At 41.4% G+C, this 22,790-nt stretch overlaps 2 protein-coding genes across 3 annotated transcripts in view; one reads left to right on the top strand and one right to left on the bottom strand.

Annotated features, from left to right (window-relative positions):
- LOC131131678 (acyl-coenzyme A thioesterase 2, mitochondrial-like) overlaps positions 1–22,790 on the bottom strand; it is a 294,081-nt gene that overhangs the window by 43,294 nt on the left and 227,997 nt on the right. The window lies entirely within an intron of this gene.
- Positions 944–14,697, top strand: thbs1b (thrombospondin 1b). Of its 2 annotated transcripts, none has more exons than XM_058083051.2 (23): positions 944–1,117; positions 1,207–1,277; positions 1,377–1,936; positions 2,443–2,518; positions 2,619–2,696; positions 2,771–2,880; positions 3,823–3,948; positions 4,576–4,672; positions 7,217–7,390; positions 7,464–7,640; positions 7,751–7,924; positions 8,879–9,006; positions 9,095–9,247; positions 9,369–9,587; positions 9,669–9,776; positions 10,136–10,295; positions 10,578–10,696; positions 10,989–11,223; positions 11,438–11,665; positions 11,788–12,059; positions 12,143–12,240; positions 12,324–12,463; positions 13,227–14,697. In XM_058083051.2, exons 2-23 carry the CDS (start codon positions 1,214–1,216, stop codon positions 13,232–13,234), a joined length of 3,504 nt encoding a protein of 1,167 aa, XP_057939034.2. In that variant the 5' UTR covers positions 944–1,117; positions 1,207–1,213; the 3' UTR covers positions 13,235–14,697. The 2 variants fall into 2 exon arrangements, with proteins under 2 accessions (XP_057939034.2, XP_078650696.1); XM_078794570.1 differs by having other exon boundaries at positions 1,192–1,277.

Below are 22,790 nucleotides of genomic sequence, written 5' to 3'. Positions count from 1 at the left end.
CAGCTTTCCTGTCGGATGTTCTTCCAGACCAGAAACTGTCGGCTGCCGTGAGCAACACCTTGCCACAACTCTCACCAAAGCAAACACTCACGGATCAGAACTTTAATAAGCACTTATTTTTCCACTTTAAACCAATGGAATTTCCCCAAGGGAATTGTTATACTAAGTGTTGCTATAGTCGTCCAATCACGTGTCTGGTCAAGTTAGCTTGACTTAAGCGCTAAAGAGGCCTTGACCTTGTGTCCTGGCAGGCGACAACAGGCCCTACACCTCCAAGTGTCCATCAGACACGAGACTGACAGGCACCACGAGAGTCGCCTCGGCCCTGACCTCAGTCAGGACCCCTCGGGGCGGGGGGGGGGGGGTACCCCAACCTGGAGACATTTTACCTTTCCTTTCACTCCACTTCTTACATGCATTACATGCAACAATAGCATCTTTGGACACTTGGATTGTTGGAGATAATCTCAAGTGACCTACTGTCGACTCCTAGTGGTAGGATTCGGAACAGCAGCCAAAAATGCTCTCATGTCTGTGCTTCTGTAATTAAACTTCAATAAATTGCATTTTAATTCTTATGGGGTTGAATCAGACATTATTTTGCATGAATTAATAACTTGGACGTCTTTATGTGTATTTATGTAAACACTAACTGGTGTTTATATTATTTTGGAGCATTGCTGATAAGAATAAGACATCACTGACAGGTGCAATGATGGAATAAATAAGCATCATGGACTAATAATCATATTTCCTTGTAGTAATCTGCAATGAAGCAACAGCCCGCCGAGTATGAAGGAAATCCCCCTCCCTCCTCCTTCTTTCTCTCTCTTTCTCTCTCTCTCTCTCTCTCTCTCTCTCTCTCTCTCCTCACCCTGATTGGCGGAGGCCACTTGTTGGGAATGGCATCAAACTATTTAAATAGCACTTTGTGCCCCTTCTAAGGCTTATAAGGGACTTTTTATTGGACTGACCCCATCCAGGACACATTTTCAATTTAGAAAATATCTACAGATGCTGCTGATGAGCGGAAGTTTGATCTTTTCAGATATTTCCTGAGGATTATTGCTGGACTTTTGAAATATTTTTTGTGTATTTTAATACAGATTTAATTCAGGTGAGTTCAAAATGGCCACAGTAGTTTTATTCCTTTTTATGATTTATTTACTTAGCATGAGTGTGAAATAAAAGTATTTTTGGTTGCAGTGTCATCATGAAGTTGACAGGGATATTTTTGTTATTGATGCTGTGGAGCTGTGAGGGTGCAAGAATCGCAGGTGATCCAATATGAATTTGCATATTTGTACGATATACTAATTTTAAAAATATATTTTGTATATACGTATATTGAAAGTAGCTTCTTATTACGCCTTCAGAGAGCGGAGAGGACAACAGCGTGTACGACTTGTTCGAGCTGATCCAAGTCCCGAAAAAGAACCACGGAGTGAACCAGGTGAAAGGAGACGACCCGTACAGCCCCGCCTACAAGATCCTCAACCCGGACCTGATCCCCCCGGTCCCCGAGAGCGCCCTCCGGGACCTGATCGACTCCATCCACGAAGAAAGAGGCTTCCTCCTCCTGCTCAACTTCAAGCAATCCAAACGCACCCGAGGCAGCCTCCTGACCGTGGAGAAGAAGGACGGATCCGGCCCCGTGTTTGAGATCGTCTCCAACGGAAAGGCGAACACTTTGGACATCGTTTTCTCCACCGAGAAGAAGCAGCATTTGGTCTCCATCGAGGATGCGGATCTGGCTACGGGACAGTGGAAGAACATCACGCTGTTCGTGCAGGAGGACCGGGCTCAGCTGTACGCCGGATGCGAGGACGTCAACACGGCCGAGCTGGACGCGTCCATCCAGAGCATCCTCACTGCGGAGACGCCCAACAGTGCGCGGCTCCGGATCGGGAAAGGAGCGGTGAAGGACAGGTTCATGGTGAGCATGTCGCATTGGCTAAATAATGCACGTTTGCGGCACTCAGCGTGCGTAAATGTGCTGCTGATGCGTAATTACGCATTTGAACGAAGTCCAAACGAAAGGAATTTGTCTGCTTGTGACGATATATATACCATATGGAGTTAATTTGAGCAATAATGAGACACCGGAAATAACACATTTCAGCGTGCGTAAATATGCTGATTATGCGTAATTACGCATTTGAACGAAGTGCAAACGAAATGAATTTGTCTGCTTGTGACGATACACGCACATAGAGTTAATTTGAGCAATAACATGACACCGGAAATAACATATTTCAGCGTGCGTAAATGTGCTGCTAATGCGTAATTACGCATTTGAATGACGTGCAAACAAAATGAATGTGTCTGCTTGTGACTATACACGCACATAGAGTTAATTTGAGCTATAATGAGACACCGGAAATGACACATTTTTGTTAGATGTGTTATCTATTTGGCCTAAATCTATCATGACCTTTGCAGGGAGTCCTTCAAAACGTGCGCTTTGTTTTTGGAACAACCCTGGAGGCAATCCTTCGCAACAAGGGGTGTCAGAGCTGTGAGTAATCCGAACCGTATATTTTAGCATCATGGAAATATGTCAGCACATCATCACATTCCAGCACCACTCAAGTCGTTTCACGTGCCGTCATCTGCAGCGACAGATGCCGCCATCATGGAGAATCTCAACGGTTCCTCAGCCATCAGGACAGAGTACACCGGACATAAAACTAAAGGTGACACATGACAATAGAAAACAAAAGGAGGAGGAAATGTGGAAATCAAATGTTGTTTTTCTGAATTGGTGAAGATCTGCAGATGGTCTGCGGCTTCTCCTGCGATGACCTGGTCAGCATGTTCAAGGAGCTGAAGGGTCTGGGCGTGGTGGTCAAAGAGCTGTCCCTTGAGCTCCGCAAGTTGGTGAGCATGAACGGCATCAAACTGTCCGCCTGTTGCTGTGTGTGCTTGTGTGAATGACTCTGTATCGCGACGCGGTTCCACAGACTGCTAAGAATCTCAGGGCATATCTTGGACTTGATCTTGTGGGGCTGAAAACCCGGGAACTTCATCTTCCATTATGAGGAATTTTTGACATTATTTTCCGGCGACTTCTTCTTCTTCTTCATTTATTTCAGACGTGCAAACTATGTTACATTAATGTATCTCACATATACACTTACAATATCTCGATATATACACACATACAAATAAACACACACACACAAGGAGTAGGAAGAAGCAAAGCTTATTAAATCCTACCCCTCCATCTGGTACTTTTACAATCAGTAACTGTTACATTTGTTCACTTGCTTTCCTAATATAATTTAAGTTATTTTTTATTTTATTTTTATTTCATAATTTTTATTTCATAATTTTTATTTCATAATTTTTATTTTTATTTCATAATTGTTATTTTTATTTAATAATTTTGTTTAATAACTTTTTGTTTAATAACTTTTTATTTAATAATTTTTATTTTTATTTTTATTTTTATTTTTATTTTTATTTTTATTTTTATTTTTATTTTTATTTTTATTTTTATTTTTATTTTTATTTTTATTTTTATTTTTATTTTTATTTTTATTTTTATTTTTATTTTTATTTTTATTTTTATTTTTATTTTTATTTTTATAATGCATGAATAAATGCAGCCAATGCCCAGTGGGATACATTGTGGTCGCCTAGGTTGACAATTTGCGTGTTTATACTTGAGATTTCAACATCGACCATCAACATCTGCCTTTATTTTTAACGAATTTAAGTCATTTTTCATTTCCTGTGCGTCACAAGCCGCACTCTAAAAACGACAACACTAGCAACATGATGTAACTTCCTTGTTTGTTTCCCCTCCGCCACGCCCAGACCAACGAAAACAAGCTGATTAAGAACCGCATCGGCATCCACAGTGGCGTCTGCATTCATAACGACATTGTGCACAAGAACAGGGAAGAGTGGACCGTGGACGACTGCACCGAGTGCACTTGTCAGGTGAGATCCGATGACATTGGTGTGGTTTTTGTGAGACCGAAGATCGAAGAATACACTAACGAGGACCCCCCCCCACACACACTTATACCAGCACTCAGCTGATTTAGTCAGTAATGACAGGATAGGGTGAAGTCTTGATAAGAGGTCTGTCATCAGGGGGTCATCATAAGTCCTTAACAGTTCGTAATTAAGATTAGCATCAAGTGGAATGGAAGTGCTAGCTAGTAAAGCTAAGTGCTAAGCTAGGAAGATCTTTTTCATTCACATAGCACTCATACAGTCATAGTCACACAGCCTGTCTGGCTTCGCATGTCTACAGCACCCCGTCTGAACCCAACTTCCTTTTGGCCGCATTCCCACCCATCCACTGACCCAGTGGGCAGACGGGTGCCCGCAGGGGTCTCCATTCTCAGACAGAGTCCTGCTTTCTCTTTGGTCCAATCAGTCAAAGCTCACATGGCGCACAGACAAATTCTTGCACCAAGTTGGATCAAAATCACGCTACAACACGAAGGAGTTACGCAACGAAGCACTCGACAGGATGTAGTCCATTTCCATCTTGACTCTTTCACCTACATTTAAAAAGAACCCTCTAACCAAAAACCAAAAACTCTTATTTTATTGCAGAACTCTGCCATAGTCTGTCGTAAGATCTCCTGCCCTCTGATTCCCTGCGCTAACGCTACCGTACCCGACGGGGAGTGTTGTCCACGCTGCGGAACACGTAAGCGCTTCTCTACACTTTCATTTGTTCAAAGTACGGTGGAACCTCGAGAAACCAACCAACCTGATTTTAGCGTTACTCCTCTAGTCACACAAAACCTCTCATTTCAAAACCACCTTAGCATCCGACATTGGTATGTACAAGCTCTTAGGATATACCAGGGATTCCACACGGGAAAATGTGTTGTATAATGGTAATGGTTTAATTTCATTTGAACATGCATCAGATTACAATTGAATGCATCCCATAATCAGTTCCCAGTTCCACATGTCCAAAAGGAGTAGGAAGAAGCAAAGCTTATTAAATCCTACCCCTCCCATCCATTACAATCAGTAACTGTTACATTTGGTTCACTTCCTGCCTTTATTTTATTTTATTTTATTTTATTTTATTTTATTTTATTTTATTTTATTTTATTTTATTTTATTTTATTTTATTTTATTTTATTTTATTTTATTTTATTTTATTTTATTTGTTTAGTTTGGTTTACTGGAGTAGAACGAAGCAAAGCTTATTAAATCCTACCCCTCCATCTGGTACTTTTACAATCAGTAACTGTTACATTTGTACACTTCCTGCTTTTCTAATATAATTTAAGTTATTTTTTTATTTTTATTTTTATTTTAACATTTTTATTTCATTATTTTTATTTGTATTTTTATTAATTTCAATAAAAATAAAATAATTTTAATTTTATTAATTTTATTAATATAATTTGTTTGTTTTTGTAATGTATTTTAATAAATAATTTATTAATCAATTTTATTTATTTATTTATTCTTATTTTTTTCTCACATACCAAAGTAGGAGGTGCTATGAGCATCCAATGACATAATGGGTACCATAGTAAGTGTCAATATCGTGATATATATAGCACATCATGACTGGTTCAAGACTCTTCATCCTTGTATTTAGCAAACATCAACTGCTTTGATTCCACATACTGAATCTACACAATTGGATCCAAACCAGACTAAAAGCAACCTTGGATGCTCCCCTGTGAACTGGAATTAAAGCCATACAAACAACCTACAGTCCATGCAGGCCTGGAAACGCTTTCTCAGCTAAAATAGTGGATGGAGCATTCATCAAACACTAAACTAGTCATTCCCTAAAGAGACCCTGTGTCATTTTTCCAGAATAAAAGCCACAAATATTCCCCGACATGTCAAGGATCTTGTTCAGGTATGCGAACATTGAACTGCAGTCATGCCGAGCCAAATAAAAGGGGTGCTTATGAGTTGGAAACGTCGATGTTTAGCGCTCGTAAACATGTTTCAATCCCTAAAGCTGAGAAGAAGTAATTTGCTGAAGTCAAAGTGGTTTAAGAAAATAGTTGGACTGTTTAGTGAAGACGTTGTCCACATGAAGGCCGACTGACACGGTTGGGTCATACCTGAGCAGGCTTGGCCGCAACGTGTCACTCAAACCAAAATAAACAGCAGTAGCCACGTTCATGTGGAGCTCGGCCATTTGTTGAAGTCACTCCACACCGACAGCCATGTTTTTAGAAACGTTTCCTCGTTAGGAAAACATACGTCAGTGGGGCATCCCGATGTATCTGTAAGACAGGGGCCTTTCTGTTCTACGCCTCTCTCAGTGCCCGTCTGAAATAGAAGGCCCTCGTTCCGTCTAGATCAGGGGTCTCAAACACGCGGCCCGCGGGCCAATTATGGCCCGCAGGACACTAGTTTGAGGTCCCCGCATTGATATGAAAGTTTAATGTTAGCGCAGCCCGCGCAAGTTTGATATGGATGCTGTATGGTATCATGTACCCAGAAAAAATTATTACGTTTGATTAATGTTCATGTTAAAGGTTAAATAACTGTTAATAGTTATCCTCCCTATCCGTGTGGAAGTGGTAAGTTTTTGGCTATTTAAGTTTAAAGGAAATAACTTGAAGGCTACCGTTTAGGTCGCTAGCTCTCTAGTTTGCGAGTTAGCATGTGTCTCAAGACCCTGCAGCTGCGCAATATGTTGTAAATAAAAAGAGTATAAATGTGACTATAGTCGTGTTTTGTCATGTCTACAGGGCTCTAATAATGCTTTGTTCATTTTAATCTGAAAAAAATAATTTGTCTACCCACCAACTATATGTGGTTTCTTAAGTTTTTATTATTATTATTATATTTATTTATTACTGATTGATTGATTTTCTTTATTATTGATTTGTTTATTTATTTTTCATCTTATTTTGTGCAGAAAAATAAAAATTAAGATATTTGAGAACAGTGGAATGTTTTATCAGAGCTTTTATTGTAGAAAATCGGAACCAAAGCACTGAAAAAGTTTGTATATTTTTCTGTTTTTAATAAATGCTGGTTTTTTTTGGAAAACCTGATGTGGCCCAGTCCCACCCAGACCCTAGCTCCAGTGGCCCCCAAGTAAATTGAGTTTGAGACTCCTGGTCTAGATCCACGCTATTCGCTCTCCGCATCTAAGCTGGGGGGTGTTTGCAAGTGTGGGTGGGGTGGGAGGGTGCTGCCTTTCTGCAATAGCTCTTTCATTGTGTTTCTCCCATATTCTCAACACCTCCCTCCCCAGCGAGCGACTATGCAGAGGATGGCTGGTCGCCGTGGTCTGAATGGACCCATTGTTCCGTGTCATGTGGGCGGGGCATCCAGCAGCGCGGGCGCTCTTGCGACCGTCTCAATAACAACTGCGAGGGCACCTCTGTGCAGACCCGAGACTGCTACCTCCAGGAGTGTGACAAGCGCTGTAAGTGCCCCCCCACCCCCACCCCCTCTTGTGTATTGCTTCAGAAATTCAAGTTTGTTTTTGGTTGCACCAGTCAAGCAGGATGGCAGCTGGAGCCACTGGTCACCATGGTCCTCATGCTCGGTTACCTGCGGCGCTGGTGTCATCACCCGCATCCGTCTGTGCAATTCTCCAACCCCCCAGTTCGGAGGCAAGGACTGCGTGGGAGAGGGTCGGCAAACGGAAAAGTGTCAAAAGTCTCCATGCCCCAGTAAGTTTCGGGTCTGCCTGATTGCCCGTGTGCCTTTTTGTGTCATTTATAGGACAACAATAGCATCATGTGATTATCATGCAACCTGTCGTCTCCCTTGTGTTCCTCAGTCAATGGCAACTGGGGACCCTGGTCGCCATGGGATACGTGCTCCGTTACTTGTGGAGGTGGCACGCAGACTCGTAAGCGGCTGTGCAATAACCCTGAACCCAAATACGGCGGGAAGGAGTGCGTCGGTGACACCAAAGAAATGCAGACGTGCAACAAGAAGAACTGTCCAGTTGGTGAGTTCCACCCTTTCATACCATGAAATACACACAAAACTATTATATTGACACTTACTATGGTACCCATTATGTCATTGTATGGCATATCACCTCGTACTTCAGTACGTGATTCAAATAAAGAAATAAATAATTTGATAAATAAATTAAGTAAATAAATAAATAAATATAAATAAATAAAAAACAATGGGGCTGGTAATAAAGTAAGAAAGGATACAAATTAAAGCTCCAGAAGCTGAAATAAGTCACATTTTTAAGCATTTCGATGCAATTAAAGGTACCTGCGGAAAAATACGCTTTTAATTAGGGCTGTCAAAAACAACCCATTAATGGTGGTGATTAATTAATTTAGTTAATTATGTGTGAAGATAAGCGGTAGAAAATGAATGAATGAATGAATGAATAAATGTGAAATGTTTTTGTGGAATGAACACACGTACGGGGCTGCATGGTGTTCAAGTGGATAGCACGCAGACCTAGGAGACCAGGGTTCAATTCCACCCTCGGTCATCTCTGTGTGGAGTTTGCATGTTTCTCCCCGTGCACGCGTGGGTTTTCTCCAGGTACTCCGGTTTCCTCCCACATTCCAAAAACATGCTAGGTTAATTGGCCACTCCAAATTGTCCATAGGTATGAATGTGAGTGTGAATGGTTGTTTGTCTATATGTGCCCTGTGATTGGCTGGCCACCAGTCCAGGGTGAAAATGAATGAATGAATGAATGAACTTGAACTGTATTAGGAAAGCAGGAAGTGAACAAATGTAACAGTTACTGATTGTAAAAGTACCAGATGGAGGGGTAGGATTTAATAAGCTTTGCTTCTTCCTACTCCTTTTGGACATGTGGAACTGTGAACTGATTATGGGATGTATTCAATTGTAATCTGATGCATGTTCAAGTGAAATTAAACCATTTCCATTAATTACCATAGTAAGCATGGATGCTTGTTTTCAGATGGATGCCTTTCAAACCCTTGTTTCGCTGGGGCCAAGTGCACCAGTTTCCCTGATGGTTCCTGGAAATGTGGGAAATGCCCTGTGGGCTATAGTGGCAATGGTATCAAATGTAAAGATATTGATGAGGTAAAACTATCAATCAAACTTAATCCACCATTTTATCTTAAACCAGATGCAACACTTAATATTGTTCTTCTTCTTAACTCGAAAACAGTGCAAAGAAGTCCCAGACGCTTGCTTTGAGTTCAACGGTGTACACCGCTGTGAGAACACAGAGCCTGGCTACAACTGTCTTCCCTGCCCCCCTCGTTATTCAGGACCTCAGCCTTTTGGTAAAGGTGTGGAGCATGCGGCGGCAAACAAACAGGTACGCACGATCATCAAATGGCAGAGAATCACAACGGAAAAACTTTCAAATGAGGCTCTCGGGGTCGCTAACGCAAAAGCAATCGGATAACTGTTCATCATCCTTTCTTTCCATTCCCAAGGTGTGCTCACCACGAAATCCCTGCCTGGATGGAAGCCACAACTGCAACAAACACGCCCGCTGTAACTACGTGGGACATTTCTCCGATCCCATGTTCCGATGCGAGTGCAAACCAGGCTACGCCGGAAATGGACATATCTGTGGAGAGGACACCGATCTGGATGGATGGCCCAATGCTGATTTGGTTTGCGTGGAGAACGCCACCTACCACTGCAAAAAGGTAAGCATCCGGTTATGAAGCCGACATATAATAATTATGTGGAAGGTTATGAATTGAGTCTTGATGTCGGGTTTTTTTCAGGACAACTGCCCCAACCTACCCAACTCTGGGCAGGAAGATTACGATAAGGACGGCATTGGAGATGCTTGCGATATCGATGACGACAACGATGGCATTCCTGACGACAGGGTACGTGTGAATGCCCATATATGGTCGTAAGAGTACACAAGGGACTTTTATGTACATCATTTATGTGCAGTAAGACGCTAGGTGGACAGGAGGTGGTGCTCAGAGGAAAAGCAAATGTTTTCCCTGGCCGAAACCTCAAATTCTATCACTGAGGTACAAGTCTGAAGGGACTCCTCTATGCACCACAAATTCCAGCACTAGAAGTGGAATATGACCTAAAAATAAAGCACCTTTTCATTCCATAGAGCTCCTTCCTTCTAAATAGATCCACTCAGTCAGCGCGATGGCAGATGGCAATGACCTGCACCTGAACACATTCCTCCTTTTCCAACGTTTCTCCTCTCCTTTCCCCCAAACAGGACAACTGTCCGTTTATCTTCAACCCCAGACAGTACGACTACGACCGTGATGACGTTGGCGATCGCTGTGACAACTGCCCTTACAATAGCAACCCTGACCAAACAGACACGGACAACAATGGAGAGGGAGATGCCTGCGCTGTAGACATTGATGGAGATGGTAAGCATCAGAAGCTGGGGTCAGTCGGAGAGCAGATATGATCAAATAGAACCCAGTTTACAGCCACTGATGGGTACTGGAAATGTTGAGAAATCTGGCGACTGGTCAATCCGCCAACCCTGATTAACAAGCTGTGAAAAAGCTGATAGTTTAACTTAGCATGACTAAGTATATTACCCGGGGTAGTAGGCCTTTGGTTTGGTTTATTTTGTTGGTTCTCCATGTGTTCTTCTTCTTGTACTTCTTCAAAGTACTCCCTAATTGTCCGATTTCATTACCCAGGCATCCTTAACGAAAAGGACAACTGCCCCTATGTTTACAATGTCGACCAAAGAGACACAGACTTGGACGGGGTGGGAGACATGTGTGACAACTGTCCTCTGGAACATAATCCCGATCAGGTGGGTGCTTGTTTTGTTTTCACCTCAACCACCGACCAGACACATTAATGTCGATGTCTTCCTTTCACTTGCGAGACAGAAAAAGATGCAGTCCTTAGCCCAGAGAAAGCTCGAGTAAATCCAGTGTAAAGCTCAAGGGCGCATGCCATCAAAAAGCATGGTGGGGGCTAGGGGTTGAGTTGGAAGGGGTTATACATGTCGGACCAGTGACATTTCCTGTGTGACGGCAACCCCCCAGTAAGGTTTAGACACTACGATACCAACACTACAATACCAATACCTTCCATTTCAGGTGGATTCTGATGATGACCGCGTGGGAGACAAGTGTGACAGCAACCAGGATATCGACGAGGATGGGCACCAGAACAATCTGGACAACTGCCCATACATCCCGAATGCCAATCAGGCCGATCACGACAAGGACGGAAAAGGAGACGCCTGCGACCACGACGACGACAACGATGGCATTCCAGATGAGAAGGACAACTGTAGACTCGCCTTCAATCCTGACCAGGTTGACTCTGATGGTGAGCGCAATAAAAAATGTTTCATTATATCTGTACTCTTGTGTCGACTGTATGGAGCCACTGGTTGTGTGAGTGACAATAAGAAAAGCTCTGATTGGTTTGATGTATAAAGCTGAATATAAAACTCGTTTCTGTCAGACTTTTTTCTAAGGAAAAATCCTGTTATTTTGTTATCCGAATGGTCACCACCATGCTATATCGTTTCTATTCGCAGGTGATGGCCGTGGAGATGCATGCAAAGACGACTTTGACCAAGACAACGTCCCCGACATCTACGACGTGTGTCCGGAGAACTTTGACATTAGCGAGACAGACTTCCGCAAGTTCCAGATGGTTCCTCTGGATCCAAAAGGCACTTCCCAGATCGATCCTAACTGGGTGGTCCGTCACCAGGGTAAAGAACTTGTCCAAACAGTCAACTGTGACCCCGGAATTGCTGTTGGTAAGTAAAGAAAAATGCTTTGTTAATGTGTTCCCGTGTACTACATCAACCAGAAACTGAAATTAAAATTACCTCAGAAAGTTCAATACTTTGTATAAAGTGAAATATCAAACTTTCTGCAGGGTACCATGAGTTCAATTCGGTAGACTTCAGCGGGACCTTCTTCATCAACACTGAGAGAGACGACGACTATGCCGGCTTTGTGTTTGGGTACCAGTCTAGCTCCAGGTTCTATGTGGTAATGTGGAAGCAGATTACTCAGACCTACTGGTCCAACAAACCCACTAAGGCCCAGGGCTACTCCGGCCTGTCCATCAAAGTGGTCAATTCCACCACTGGCCCAGGAGAACACCTCAGGAATGCCCTTTGGCATACCGGGAATACTCCAGGACAGGTATAACATATTTTTTAGCCATGGAGTGGATGGAGTCCACCTACAAAAAGTAAGGATTTACTTAAAATATTTCTTGGTTTTAGGTCCGCACTCTTTGGCACGACCCTAAGAACGTTGGATGGAAGGATTTCACTGCCTACAGATGGCATCTGATCCACAGACCAAGAACAGGACATATCAGGTGAGGAGGATAATACATTCATGTTTGATGTCCAATGGAATTCATGCTAGCTCTGGCTGACAGTCTTTGTTTCTTATTCTCAGAGTTGTGATGTACGAAGGAAAGAAGATTATGGCCGATTCTGGTAGCATCTACGACAAGACCTATGCAGGAGGAAGACTAGGTCTTTTTGTCTTCTCACAGGAGATGGTTTACTTCTCAGACCTCAAGTATGAGTGCAGAGGTAAGAAGCGATGTAAAACTATACAGTGGAACCTCTAAGGTCAAACAGATCCTTTCCTTAAAACCGGTCAGCACCTGATTTGGAAGCTATTTCTCCAGTTCCATGAATTACCAGCAATTCATACTGTAAATAATACTGGATGTATTGTTTACTTTTTCTACTTAGTTAAACTTTTTTTGTTTGTTTGAGGTGATGTAGGGCTGCATGGTGGTCGAGTGGTTAGCGCGCAGACCTCACAGCTAGGAGATCTGAGTTCAATCCCACCTTCGGCCATCTCTGTGTGGAGTTTGCATGTTTTTTCTCCGGGTACTCCGGTTTCCTCCCACATTCCAAAAACATGCTAGGTTAATTGGCGACTCCAAATTGTCCATAGGTATGAATGTGAGTGTGAATGGTTGTTTGCCAGTCCAGGGTGTACCCCGCCTCATGCCCGAAGACAGCTGGGATAGGCTCCAGCACCCCTGCGACCCTCATGAGGATGAGTGGTAGAATATGAATGAATGAATGGTATTAGTACATTTCTTATTTACCTTCTGAATGTTAAGTTGCCGTGTGATGATTTTAGTTTTCTATTTAAGATGACACAATGAGTCAGACTGTAATACTGTCTAATGACCTCTGTGCTTTTATGTATAAATTAAAACTTTGGTCAAATACCGAATTGGTCAACTTGAAGGGTGTTTGACTTTAGAGGCTCCACTGTGAACGCAAAATTATGTCAGAAAAACTCAATATCTCACATAATGCATCTTTCTTTTCACAGACGCATAAATGCAAAGCGCTGGATGCTCTGAGGAATGCACCTTTTCGTAGTCATGAACTCTTTTTCGTTTTCTTGTAAAGTCCAGGGACCGATTTTTTTTTTTAATCTCCGCAACGCTTTCTTATGCAGTGTAGAGGGTGAAAGGAGATGTGATGCGCTCTCAGAGTGGCGAGAAGCCGCTTTGGGCCGAGCACCAAATGGCCTGAGTGCCGTTTGAGGATCAAGAGAGTCCCTTCTCCTCCACCCTTCCGCAAGAGCGGGGAGAAAAAGGAAAATATTCCCTCCCGCTCTGCCTTTGCCAGTAAGACACCAGCACCTTTCTGTCCCAGCTCTCCTTGTTTTCTTGCGCTCTGAAAGACCTCATTCATGTCTGTGCGGGAAAGGCTTCCCCATAGACAACTATGCACTTCCAAACGTTGACATCCTCTCCCTGCCTTCCTCATCTTAGCCCTCTCTGGATGGACATCCCAAAGAAAAGACTGAGTACATATTCCATTTGCTTTACCGGCTCGTACATTCGGAATGATGGACTCACACAAAAATGGCAGCAGTAACATTTTAAGGAATCTTTCTGATGACTGAAGAAAAATGTAGTCGAAGAAATAAGGGGAACGTGATCTCATTGATGTTTGTGTGTGGATGGAAAATGAAAGTACTTCATGTACCGAAGAAAAGCCAACAAAAGGACAACATACGCAGTATGGAGCTTAGTCACTTAGCCTTGTGTTTGTCCTGGATTGCTAAACATCTCTCAGGAAACATCAAGAGCCACCAATCAGCGTTGCCTCCAAACCTGCTCAACAAGAAAATAACCCTCATCATTTGAGGTGTGAATTAGCTATTATGTAAATACATAGAATTTATTGACTCATGCCTACAATGTAGGCAGTAAAAACAATTGGAATACTAAAAAAAAAAAATACAGACTCAATTGGATGAAAAATGAACTCAATCATGAAACTGCATGTGTTGCTCTTGCAAGATGGCAACTTCCGTTTATTATTTGAAAGGATTTTAGTACTTGTAAATAAAACGGCATTTCATTCCAACACAAGCTACCCCAGTGAGAGTGACAGCAGAATGGGAGAGTTCCTTTTTTATGGATAACTTTATGGTAAATATGTCCAGACACAGTAAATTATTTTTCTGTTTTGTCTTAGCTGTATGTGAGAGGTCATTTTGTGTGTGTGTGTGTGTGTGTGTGTGTGTAGATAAATGCTATTTAAATAATTTATCTGGATGTGTTGCCGTACAAAAGGGCACGTGTCCGTCTGTATAAACGGTTTGCACACTGACGTGAGGATGTTGTATTCTTTATCATTTTGTGTATCGATATTACGGTTATTTTTGTACAATTAGTTTTGCTTGTCTGTAAACATGTTCTTAGTTGTACAAAGCTAAAAAATGCTGTTTTTATTCATAGTGATTATTTTGTTACACATTTCAAGATAATAAATAGTTCAAAGATTCATGATTGTGTGTGAGCGTTTCAGACTAAGAAATAAAAAATAAAAATACACCTCCATGCATCATCCGAAGGAGCGCATACAGACACAACACATTATGAGTTGTCACAATGTGAGAATAGTGATCATCTTATCAGGAGCATGCCTTAACGTTGTAGGGCTGAGCTCTGGGCCTCGTTAAATAATAATGATAGTAATAAAGGATTCATTTGTACAGTATATAGCACTTTTCAAGGCACTCAAAGCGCTCCACAATGAAAATCAACCTGGTATTCATTCATTCCTCCGTGGTACACTGGAGGTGGGAAACTACGTCTGTAGCTACAGCTGCCCTGGGGAAGTCAATTCACGCCTACGGCCTCCCTGACCACCACCCAACATTTTGTTTCTGGACAACCTGCTCTTCCTCCTGAACCACTGCCCCCCCATGAAGTATTCAATCCCAAATCCCAAGTCCAATCACATCCATTTTTCCCATAAGAATAAAAATAATACATTAAAAGGGGAACTGCACTTTGGGGGAATTTTGCCAACGTTAACGAAAAAACACACTACCCGACAGAGACGCTAACCTGAGGTTCTACGGTACAGGCACAACCAAAAGGGATGAGGGTCATATCACATCGTACTTCGGTACGTGACAAAAAAAAACAAACTTAAACTATATTAGGAAAGCAGGAAGTGAACAAATGTAACAGTTACTGATTGTAAAAGTACCAGATGGAGGGGTAGGATTTAATAAGCTTTGCTTCTTCCTACTCCTTTTGGACATGTGGAACTGTGAACTGATTATGGGATGCACTCAATTGTAATCTGATGCATGTTCAAATGAAATTAAACCATTACCATTAAGTTGCTCTGGAGTATAAGTCGCAGGAACAGCCAACCTATGACAAAAAAAGGGTGACTTATAATCCGGAAAATACGGTAAATAGATTCAAGATTCCTGTTTATGATTTCTAAATACATTATTATTGCCCAAGTACCCGCCCTATAATGACAATTACAATCCTATTATTCTTTGTTTACACCAGTGCAGGGACAAAAGAGATGGTCACCGCTACCATAGCAAACTACCAAGCTAAAAATATTGCAAATGAAATGGGAGAAAATGACAAAGTTTGAAGCCAAAAACGTACCACTTCCACACCGAAAGGGAGGATCTTTTTTTTACGGTAAATAGATTCAAGATTCCTGTTTAAGATTTCTAAATACATTATTATTTTATTTTGTTTTATTTTTATATTATTTTTTCACTCTAGAATGATGACTGATCTCTAGATACAGATATACAAATATTACAGCCGCTTTGGCTCTAGAGTTACTAGGTAAACTAAGTATTCTTCACAATGTTGACATCATTGTTAATATTAGCCAAGTGTGATGTTCCACTGTCGAGTCAGTGGAGTACAGTATCTTTATTGTTCCCTTAAAGACCTTCTGAACATTGGCAGTCTTCCGGTCTGCACACCTTTAAATAATGACAGACCAAGGCTGCCCCCAATTACTCCCCCGCACCTTTGATAGTGTTTTAAAAGCAGCACCTCTTTCCCAGTAATGGAGTTCGGCCCATCGGCCTTGAAGTGCTGATGAATGGAACAAGAGACGGTCTTATTTAGCTCCTGTAATTCGCTCAAGGAAGCGGATGGACTTTGTCGCCACTAAACGGACCTCAAACCTCAAACTTTGGCAACATGAATTGGCCTCCCTGCTCTCCTTCATCTGTCACCTCACACTTACGCTGCTCGTGTGTGTGGAGTGTTGTGTTAAAAGGAGCCCCCCCCCCACACCAACCAAATACCTACCACCTTGTACATGAAGGGGCGGGAGCCACCTGAACATACAGAATTTGACACTCAAACAATATAGACTTGCTAAAAATAGTCCTGGAATGTTTTCTCCCGATTCGGAGTCGGGCCACAATGATGAGCTCGCACTGGGACGTCTGCAGGTGGAGAATTGCTGAAAAACGTTAAAATTGTGTAACTGTTATTAACCATCTCGGTCTGTCCAAACAGTCCAGGTCTTGATACAATTCTGATTGTATCCGAGATATAGACAGTAGAAAGAAAGGATAGGTCTTTTTTGCAGACGCCATCAAGGTACTTTTCACAAAGAAACTCAAAGCAGATGAAAGACGAGCGAGGGGCTGAAGGAAGGCCTTTAATTTCCTGCTGAGAGGACGTTCTGCTGCTACCCTTCAGCTTCCGTTGACCCGATGGTCTGTAATTCCATCTGCCTTGGATCCAGTTACAAGATGTTCCGTCTCAGCTGTTCTCGGATCGGTACCGCACATAAGACGCACATGTAAGTCATCATAGAAACAGTTCCTGATCTAAGTGTTTTCCTGCATAATACCAATCAGGAAAGGATTCAACATGTATACATTTGGGGTCCGTTTAAACAGCAATGACCGAGGGGAAGTCCTCTGATTGTTATTGACCGCTATCCTGCCCCCCCCCCCACCACCACCACCATCTTACAACTCCACACAGATGTGTCAAATATTAGAAATAGCTGTGGAGGACAGGTTTCCACACTAAGGTCTCCTAAACAGGTACAGCCTTGCGTGAGAGGCTGAGATGTAAACAGTAGAGACGTCTTTGTAGGTGTGTGCTACTGGAAGGTTGATGTCAGATGTATGGGATGGGGTATCAAACGTGTTACGGTCATGCAACGACAGAAGCAAATGATCCAAATTTAAATGTCCTCATTGCACAAAGTCTTATTAAAAAGTCAAAGACAAAAAGCACATTGATTGGCACTTTACCTGGAGCCATCTTGCATGGAAGCAAGGCCATGATGGACTCAAGGTGGCTGATTCAAATGGCTGTATATATGCACAAGGCTGCATCAGCTGGGATAGGCTCCAGCCCCCCCCCCCAGCTAACCTTTTACCAATGAGCCTCAGACAAAAGCTGGCATCAATGACGTCTACGTTGGCGAGACGACAAAGGACAACAGTTTCCCAAAGTGTTCCCCAAGTGGGCAGTTCATGGGCATGTTGAAAAGAAGGGACATTCCTATTGTTGAGTCAATCTGCTTACAATAGGGGTGGGCAAACTATGGCCCGCGGGCCACATGCGGCCCACCAAGCGTTTGAATCTGTCTCGTCAGTTGCTTTCTAAGTATTTCAACTTATAACATACAAACTGGCAACATGACCTTCAAGTCGGATGTCTTATTTAGTAAAAAGTTTTTAAAAAACTGTAAAAAAAAGGGACATGAAAATATACAGCTGATAGTGTAACACTTTTACAGATAAAATTAGACAATTCAAGAAAGATTCATTCATTCATTCATTTTCTGCTGCTTATCCTCACCAGGGTCGCAGGGGTGCTGGAGCCTATCCCAGCTGTCTTCAGGCGAGAGGCGGGGTACACCCTGGACTGGTGGTCAGCCAATCACAGGGCACACATAGACAAACAACCATTCACACTCACATTCATACCTATGGACAATTTGGAGTCAACAATTAACCTAGCATGTTTTTGGAATGTGGGAGGAAACCGGAGTACCCGGAGAAAACCCACGCATGCACGGGGAGAACATGCAAACTCCACACAGAGATGGCCGAGGGTGAGATACCAATACCAGTTTAAAGTAAAAAAAAAACAAAAACATATCATTTAAGTTAATTCATTCATTCATTCATTTTCTACTGCTTTTTCTACCGCATTTTCTACCGGGAGAACATGCAAACTCCACACAGAGATGGCCGAGCGTGGGATTGAACTCGGGTCTCCTAGCTGTGAGGCATGTGCGCTAACCACCTAATTCATTCATTTTCTACCGCTTATCCTCACGAGGGTCGCGGGGGTGCTGGAGCCTATCCCAGCTGTCTTCAAGTGGGGTACACTCTGGACTGGTGGCCAGCCAATCACAGGGCACATATAGACAAACAACCATTCACACTCACATTCATACCTATGGACAATTTGGAGTCGCTAATTAACCTAGCATGTTTTTGGAATGTGGGAGGAAACCGGAGTACCCGGAGAAAACCCACGCATGCACGGGGAGAACATGCAAACTCCACACAGAGATGGCCGAGCATGGGATTGAACTTGGGTCTCCTAGCTGTGAGGCATGTGTGCTAACCACTCGACTGATGTGCAGCCCTCAAGGAAAATTATAAGCATAAAATAGTGTGTGTTAAATTATGTTATGCCCCCCCCCCCGGATGATTTTGTTAACTCAATGTGGCCCAGGAGTCAAAATATATGCCCACCCCTGGCATACAACAATGTCCGGACATCTTTCCCCCAAAGACTGTCTTATTCCACAGAAAGAGTAGTCACTGGGCGAACAACAGGACAGTATTTCACCAGCCACCCCCAGCAAGAACCACAACATCTCCAGTGGACACACCCACCAGGGACAAAAATAGGGGGGAGACCACATTTAAAGTGAGAAGAAGCCTTGAGGATACAACAGCAGACGGTGAAAGTCGTGAAAGTAGTACTTTGTGATGTTGTACTGCTTCTGTGGAGCTAAGTACTGCAGTCTAAAGTGTTTGTATCTCCTGTATCAAATGGCAAGTACTAGATGGCGTTTGTCCAGCAGCTCTGATGGCTATTCAGCTCCAATGTTGGCAGGGCCCAACTGCTGAAAGGTTGGCATCGCAGCTCCCATTACAATACTGGGTCAGGGGTAGCAGGGCCACTGGTACCCCGAGCGGCCCATCAGGTTGAACAGCTTCCTGAAGGTTTATAAATATGATATCGCTGCATTTGATAATGAGTATTAAAATCTTCTAATGTCCTCTGAATGTTCATTCCCGCAACGAGCCTTGACAAGAAACGATGAGGAACGTCAAGTGTTGGATTCCCTCAGACCCATTTGGTGTCCTCCATCAGGTGTGCAAGACAAAAGGAGCCCAGAAACCGGAGCTCCAGAGGAGAAGAATGGACTCCTTTCTCCGTCCAGACTGGCCGGCTGTTGTACGCCTTAGAGAAGCTTTCAACACGGCGGACAAGAGAGATATGTCGATAATGGACACACAGGACCGCTAGTCCCTCTGTAGGCTGCCGGGCTTCACTGAAAAAGCAAGGGAGGCTTTTTTTTCATGCATATGTGAACCACACGCTCGGGAGTCACAACAAACACCTTCATGACCCAAGTTGTCCTTATATTTAAAGGGACTGCTTGCAACATAACATGAGATGCTGTCCAGCAGTTATCTGCAACTGTGTGTTGGACGAGACACCATGTTAAGCTCATATACGTACATATTGTAAAATGAATACCTATTATTATTATTATTATTATCTTTATAAAGGCATCTTGCCAGTGAGTGCGGCCGTACCAGTATGAAGAGAGTCAACAGCTGATGCTATACAGCAGTGATTCCCAAAGTGTGGGCTGCGGCCTTCTGGTGGGCTGTGGTGGTACTGCAGGTGTGCCATCCATAATAATAGTAATAGTAATAGTAATAGTAATAGTAATAGTAATAGTAATAGTAATAGTAATAATAATAATAATAATATATTATTATTATTATTATTATTATAAAAAATAATGAATTAATTAGATTAAAAGTTTGGGCTTCCTTTAACCTCTCGCTTTAATTTCAATCCTGAATATTATTATTAATATGATTATTATGGAAAATAATAATAATAATATAACAATAATAATAATAATTATTATTATTATTATTATTATTATTATTATTATTATTATTATTAATAATAATAATAATAATAATAATAATAATAATAATAATAATAATAATAATAATAATAATTATTATTATTATTATTATTATTACTATTATTATTATTATTATTATTATTATTATTATTATTATTATTATTATTATTATTATTATTATTATTAATCATAACAATCCAGAATCATTATATTATTATTATTATTATTATTATTATTATTATTATTATTTTATTAATCATATTAATTATTATTAATAATAATATTAATATTCAGGATTGAAATTAAAGTGGGGGGGTTAAAGGAAGCCCAAACTTTTAATCTAATTAATTTATTATTTTTATAATAATAATAATAATAATAATAAACAATAATTATTGTTATCATATTATTAATGATTATTACTACTAATAATAATAATCCAGAATCATTATAATATTATTATTATTGTTGTTATTATTTTATTAATAAAATTATTATTGTTGTTATTATTAATAATAATATTAATATTCAGGATTGAAATTAAAGCAGAGGGGATAAAGGAAGCCCAAACTTTTAATCGAATTAAATTAATTTATTATTATTATTTATAACAATAATAATAATAATAATAACAACAACAACAACAATAATAATAATAATTCACATTTCATTTATGTAGTGTTTATAGGACAAAAGTTGGCCACTGACATTTTTTCGATTTTCAAGTGGGCCCTGAGTTGGTAGCGTTTTGTAAGCCCTGGTATACAGTATCACTAAGCTACAAACACTTTGGAATGTGGGGGATGCTTGAACAACATATATGATTTATGTCAACCCTTCTATGCCACGACAGGAAGGAAACTCACCTGTCTTTCTGTTTTACCTCAAAAGCAATGTCTCATTTATAAAAGTCATTCTTTTAAACGTCCCCAACTTCTATTTACAGCTTCCAGCGTGGAAGACGTGCAGACTGAAGACTTTCACACAGTGATAAAGTCTGCTTTCCTGCAGATTTCCTTCAGCTTACGATTACCTAACTAATTACCAACATTCCAAAGATAATTTACAGACTGCGGCTCAGAACGCGTCCGTTTTAAAAGAACAGTGAGCTCCTTATACAGCGCTGCAGCTGCACGCCGGGCGCGAGCGCAGGACGGATACACAGGGGAGGATCGTCTGAAACAAAACATGTGGGTGAGTCGTTTGAGCCGTTTAGGATGGTAACATCGTTCATTCATTCATTCATTCTTAGCTTTGCTGACTTTGGGCGAAGTTGTTTGCACTTTACAACTGTAGGGGGAGCCTGTGAGCAAAAACAACATTTATAGTGTACACTCACTGACTTTGTGTTTTGTATCGAGATTGGAAATAACATTCAACACGATTGGGAGTGACAAACCATAAAAGTTCAGCCAATGTCCAATTTATGCACTAAATGAAGGTATGGAAATAAGTGCTCTTAATGGAACATCCACATCCAAAACAAATGATCAGCAGTTCATTTGGTGTCCGTAATTAGCAACACAAATGCTTAAGCTCGGGAGATATAACAGGTTATGACAGGAAAATGCAATCATTGAAATATTACCCGGCAGCTTTAAAAAAGATCATTCCAGAACGTTCTACGTTCTGCTAAGTTCATTTACAGCGGTGCTGTTGGCCGAGGTTGTAATCCTACTTACTTCCAGTCACCACAATTATATTTGTTTTTTGACATTTTAAGTGTTTTTTTTACCACCGCAGTTGTTTAATATACTGCTGATGGAAATTGGCAGAAATCTGCAATTAAAATATAACAGAAGGAGGGGGGTCCTGTTTCATCCAGGGCCCTAAAAATCCACAAAGTGACAACATGTAAGTGGACATATCATTAAAATATTATAATAATATAATATTATAAGGCAACTGGAGATGTGGGGAAATTGTCTTCTTCAATATAGATATTTGATATTTTTATCCGTTCTTGGCTCCTCTAATTATATCGTTGAACTCTTAAAGGGTTCCGCTAGCTTAGCCACAGTGTATTTATGTTGTTATCTACACTGCATTTTCGGAAGGAAGTGAAGCATTTTGGGATGATGACCACAAGGAGGAAGACGTGCTGCTACTTTTTCCTTTGCCTAAAACCATCCAGGGTGTATCGAACCCAGTCACTCCACAGTCCGTATCAGTGTCCGTCAATATAAGACGGCCTCTGGGTGGCTAAGCCGGTTAGAATGGATATGTGTATACAAATGAATTACTCCAACACCCAGGCTTGAGTCTGATCTTCCACAGTGATCTCACATTGTGATTGTCCGTGTGGGAAGCTGACACTTAAATGGTGAGCTATCGCATTCCTGTTGGAAAGACTGTAGTTTCATTCATTCATTCGTTTTCTACCACTTATCCTCACGAGGGTCGCGGGGCATGCTGAAGCCTATCCCAGCCATCTTTGGGCGAG

The sequence above is a fragment of the Doryrhamphus excisus genome, linkage group LG11, assembly GCF_037039965.1.
Source record: "Doryrhamphus excisus strain RoL-2023G ecotype Guam linkage group LG11, RoL_Dexc_Guam_v1.1, whole genome shotgun sequence".
In the NCBI taxonomy this organism is placed as follows: Eukaryota; Metazoa; Chordata; class Actinopteri; order Syngnathiformes; family Syngnathidae; genus Doryrhamphus; species Doryrhamphus excisus.
The sequence above is the reverse complement of the archived record's forward strand: the minus strand, read 5'-3'. Positions and strand labels throughout refer to the sequence as shown.